General features: G+C 25.3%; 1 protein-coding gene across 2 annotated transcripts; it reads left to right on the top strand.

Annotated features, from left to right (window-relative positions):
* Positions 1 to 3844: 3844 nt before the first annotated feature.
* Positions 3845 to 4707, top strand: LOC112686999. Of its 2 annotated transcripts, XM_025559504.1 has the most exons (3): positions 3845 to 4225; positions 4334 to 4355; positions 4419 to 4707. In XM_025559504.1, the coding sequence occupies exons 1-3, from the start codon at positions 4069 to 4071 to the stop codon at positions 4630 to 4632; spliced, it is 393 nt and encodes a 130-aa protein (XP_025415289.1). In that variant the 5' UTR covers positions 3845 to 4068; the 3' UTR covers positions 4633 to 4707. The 2 variants fall into 2 exon arrangements, with proteins under 2 accessions (XP_025415289.1, XP_025415288.1); XM_025559503.1 differs by having other exon boundaries at positions 3872 to 4355.
* The last annotated feature ends 928 nt before the right edge of the window (positions 4708 to 5635 follow it).

Raw genomic sequence — 5635 nt, 5'->3', positions numbered from 1 at the left:
GCCCCCCCCCCCCATTGTTATCTTATTACTTAAGAAAAAGAAAAAAATTAAATCAAGTGAATAATATTTTAAATTATCTAAAATTGTATTATAAATGAGGAAAATCAACAAAATCAAAAAAATTCCAAAAATTAAATAAGGTTGCACTAAACATTTTTAGACTTAATTCGTACTTGCATGAACAAATGTATTAACTACTTAGCAATAAATTTGAACAATAGAATAACAACTTCCGATGCCTAATGATGAATAAAATAAACTATGTGTATGCATAGTATATATATGATACATTATATAATAATAAACACATGCATAAAGTATTGCAAAACGGTTGCCAAGATTTTTCGCACGCCCTTGTCATAATAATAACTGTAATAACACTTTACTCGATGTACTGTATTTACTTGTTTTTTCACTTTAAGAGATATTCGTTTATATATATATATATATATATATATTTTAAACACAATATACAAAAACATTATAGGTTAACTACATGTCAAACAAGGAGCAGACACAGATAATTTATTACTATGTGAAACGAATCAACGGCTTCAGAAAATATCAAGTTTCTTATATTAATTTTGTATACTTTCTTCTACAACTATTTTCATATGAATTAAATCTCAAGAAAATAATCTTATTAAGTATATGAGCCAGTATAAGTTAAATATATAGAATATATATATATATATATATGAGGCGTGGCGAGACAAAGTGATCTAAGTGCCAAAAATTGAAAAATACTTTTTTTTACACCAAAATGATCAATGTGCCCACTACGCTAATACTGTGTAAAGAGATCTATCTCCAAACTATCTATAAATTATAGGTAAAAGCAATTATAGATGAAGCTATCTGTATGTCCACGCATGTAAAAATTGGACAGTTTTTATTGATTTGCTCAAAACTAAAATTTTGGCACTTAGATCACTTTGCCTCGCCAAGCTTCATATATATGTTACCGGCAATATGGATATTTCAGATATTTTGCAAAATGCCTAGGTATTATGCAAATTGCCATTTTTTTTTTTAAGCAAAGTACAAAACATTTTATTATATGTTATATTACATTAAGATTCTTATAATTATTATACACATTACTCATATTACAGACAATATTTAATTTTTATCTATTATTATATAAATATTTTACTTTTAACTACAATAGTAGAACCTCATTAATCCGGACAGCCGTTTATAATACGTAAATTACGCTAGTTTATCTAAACTATCTAAACATTGTCATAAAATACGTGGAAGATAACAACTATGAAAACATATCTGCGTATTATGAGTATCTAAGGCATTTTCGCGAGTTAATCATTAAATAAATCACTGTGAAATGAAGACAACCAAAGATTAGCAGTTTTTTTAAACCAGTAAGCGTTTCAAGTGTAAAAAATTAAGGTAAGCCTTAATATGTACTGTATTATGTATGTAATGATTATAATACATTTATGTACTATTTTTAGGTTTAATATTGTTAGACATACATATATATTACGAGTAGATTGAAACTTGTATAATAAAATATCCAATACATTTTTTTTAAATTTATAATTTACGATTTTTGGTTATTTCATTTAATCTGGACTTTCGTTCATTCAGACAACCTAGAGCCCCAATTAGTCCGGATTAATGAGGTTCTACTATATTTACTTATTTATTTATGCATATGACATTTTTTCAGCTTATCAATAACTCAAATAGTAGAACAAAATAAAATAACTAGTAAAAATAAAATATAAAATATAAAATATGTAACATCAAAACAGTAGTCAAAATAATCAAAATAATTAAATTAACTTATTAAAACATGTTGTAAAAAAGTGACATTTTGAAGTGTACAAAATGTTATTTTTAAGGAAAATACACTTTTTATTTTGACACTTGACACAATTACGGTATTGTAATAAAATAATTAGTACGTTCAATATTATATCTCAGAATTATTGTTGCTGTAGTAAAAGAATATTAATCTTTATCGCGTTAAATCGTGAACGCACATTTATGATAATCGACAATTTTGTTTGGTTTCTTCATATTGCCTACTCCAAGATTGGCATTATACATAATACCTAAGCAAAGCTCGTAATATTTATATTGCCGAGTTATTTTTGGCATTTTATATAATACCTAGGCATTTTGAAAAACACCGGATTATCCATATTGCTGGTAACATATATAAATATATACAAATGTAACATAAAAAACATATTTTTTGACCTAAAATAAATGAAAACATCTCTGCAAGCATTATAATTTTTAAAAAAGGTTAATAACTCATGTCTTTATATAGAAGTGCCAATTAGAATCTTGCTCACCATACCAATTGCATCGGCTAACGTAGAGCATACGTTTTCAAAGCTAAAATTGATTAAAATTTAATTATTTTATATTAAAATTTGGATATCTAACATAATCTTAAAACACAACATTGATTATACATCATTGATATACGAAACAAAAAAAAATTGATCTAGTGATAAATTAAGAAAAGACCAAAGCTATGGAAACAGCGACTAGCGAAGATGAAAATCATGCAATTTAAAACTACGTGTTTGAAAACAACCAATATTTTAAGTACCTTGGTGCAACAATCACTGGAAATAATGATTGAAGTATTGAATCTGTAATCGCATCAATAACGGTGAAAGGGCATATTTCGCTCTGATGAAATACTATAATCAAAGATCTTTCCTAGAGACACAAAAATATGCTTCTACACGGTGATAGTATACTTTTATAAGACCTACAATTACATACGGATGTGAAGTATGGCCTATGACACAAGTTGAATAAAAACTAAGGACCTATAAAAATAAAGTAATAACAACATTATGTGGACTTGTTATAATGTTGAAACTAATTGCTAGGGAAGAAGAAAATATAAAGAGTTATGGGAAATTACAAAAATATTCATAATAACGTTATGTGAAAAGACAAAGACTTAAATGGTCCAGACATATAAAACAGAGATAAGAAACTCATAGTGATAATAATTCATTGTTTAAAAAAATTAAAAATAGAAAAATAATAATAGGTGAATAATAAAATATGCCATTTTACTATCTCAATACAAAAAAGTGATATTATATTTTATTGTATGGGTAATTTTATGAAAAACGGGACATTTTGGCATCCCATAGAGTTGACGAAACGATGGGACATCAAATTAAAAACGGGAAAATAATATTTTTTATTAATAATTGACGATAGCATCAAAAATATTTTACTTCTATTTTAAATTTTATTTACAACATTTTACTTCAGTTTTTGAAATTTATGTCAATAGAAAATACTAGTGATAACTCAAATATTCACTACACACCCATACATTTTTATTTTAATAAATTATTTGAGAACCACTGTGTATATTAGTACACAATCAGGCCATTTGAATTTGGGCTGCAAGTAGCCATTTTAATGTTTATACAATTATAATCCATAAGTTTGATTAGTATTAAATATAACCAGAAACATATTTTATTTAACGAGGTAATTCTACATTAAAACTTAAGTATATTCTGATGATATAAAGTTTATTTATTTATATTTATATATCTAATATCCGTACAACTATTATATTAATAAAAACATATTTACGACTTTGACGCAATTAAGAATTTATTGAAAAAATGTTTTTTTTTTATAACTCTCATTGCACAAAAACTCACAAAAAGTTCAAAGATAAAAAAATACACCAATTGATAAGACTTAAATCATGTAATTGTTTAAAGTTTAATTAGTTTTATATGATAATAATTAAAATTACTTTTTCATAAATGATTTAAATAAATTCAAAAATATTTTATCTTTATGGGTTGAACAAAGGTCTACTTAATTCGAAATAGTAAACGTGGTACATTATAATAAGATTCAGTAGTAAAAAAACATTATATACTAACAATATCAGTGTTTTGTGTATGCTAATAGTAAATAATGAATACTCATAAACAATTCAAATAACCTTGACAAGGTTTAGTAGGTGTTACTCGTAGTTTTCAAGCCATATTTATAATAGAATAATATAATTTAGTTGGATCTGTACTCTTTACCGACAAAATGTATAAGATTATTTTGCTAGGATTGAGTGCTCTGTTCTGGACAATTGGCCTTGCTGTCACACCATTACCACCACGGCAGTCCGGAAAAAATAATATTGACTGTTTAGGACCAATTGCATTTTCAACAACTGGAAGTGGAATAGTACATTCAACAGGTTTAGTAGCATATAAAAATAATCTTGTTAATCTGGCAGTAACATGGGACCGAGAGGTTGGGGTATTCACATGTGTTTGTTCTGGCCTTTATCAATTTTCATTTTCAGGCTCCACCGAAGAAAATACCAGGTAACATTTATTAACATTAAAAATATAATTTAAATAATAAAAGTTAATAAAACTTCAAAACAGGATGGTGTTGCAAAAAAAATCAAACAACAATAAACAATGGTCTCCTATTTTAGCCACTGAACCAGGTGGTGGTTCAGCCACCATACTTCTGGAAATCGAAGTTGGAGATCAGGTAGCTATATATTTGAATGGGAATCAAAAAAAATTCAAGACTATAAATGAACAAGGAATAGAAGTTACATCATTTAGTGGACACAGAATTGCAAAAACTTAATAGAATCAAGATATGTTTTCAACTAATACTACTTTGATGTTGTATAATATTGAATACTATTCAATTTGACACTTATGTTGTCTTTTGTTTTATGTTATATGTATTATGTGTAAAAACAATATATAAAATTTCTAAAATACTGTTTATGTTGCAGTGAATTATAATTTGCTAAAAATAAATTAAGAATCAATTACTACTAACACAATACATAAAAATAATAATTTAAAGAAGGGTAAAGAATAATTTTTATAATACATTTAAAATTTTTTTATTCAAAATTATTGGTTACACCATAACATTTTTTTATGGCTAACTAATGTATAAGCATATTTGCGTTTAGTCCCTACAGAAAGTATGCAAAGTATACTTGATATGCATATTATATATATAAATCATAGTTAAGTCATTATCAATCATCTTTTTTTATCTTTTGTAAAAACATGACACATGCATTTATAAACTTTAGGACATTGGTGTAATTAAGTTCCTTAAGGACTATGATATTTAATATTGATAAAAATACAAAATAATCATATTAGTAAACATTTCTTTTTTAATATGAAGCTCTTAACATTTTATATGTACATTAAAAAAATAGCAATAAATAAAACATTTACAGTACATCAAAATATATGATAATAAATTAATATAAGTAACTTGCATTCAAATTAAACCTGTACGGCTAATAACAGAGATTACTCAAACATGATAATAGACAAATAATAATAATTACTAATCATAAACTGAGCGATTATCAAAATATAATTAATATAGAAGATTAAATATCGTTGCACTTATAAAATTATCATTTAAATTGATTATAAAAGTTGATTTATTAATATAAAATATAAAATTAAATATGTTATAAAATAGGTTTAGTTATTACATAAATATGCATTCACAGCTATAAGAAAAATTTGTTTTTGGGTATAATATAATAAATTAAATGGCACCTTGCTTTGGACCACAATAGATTATTAAAATATATATTTAAAATATATAT

Source organism: Sipha flava, unplaced genomic scaffold (genome assembly GCF_003268045.1).
Source record: "Sipha flava isolate LNK unplaced genomic scaffold, YSA_version1 32_pilon_pilon, whole genome shotgun sequence".
Lineage (NCBI taxonomy): Eukaryota > Metazoa > Arthropoda > Insecta > Hemiptera > Aphididae > Sipha > Sipha flava.
The sequence above is the reverse complement of the archived record's forward strand: the minus strand, read 5'-3'. Positions and strand labels throughout refer to the sequence as shown.

Coding starts and splice junctions, on each gene's coding strand:
- LOC112686999 (XM_025559503.1), top strand. CDS start 4,069: ATGTATAAGATTATTTTGCTAGGATTGAGTGCTCTGTTCTGGACAATT. Junction 4,356..4,418: donor TCCACCGAAGAAAATACCAG/GTAACATTTATT, acceptor ACTTCAAAACAG/GATGGTGTTGCAAAAAAAAT.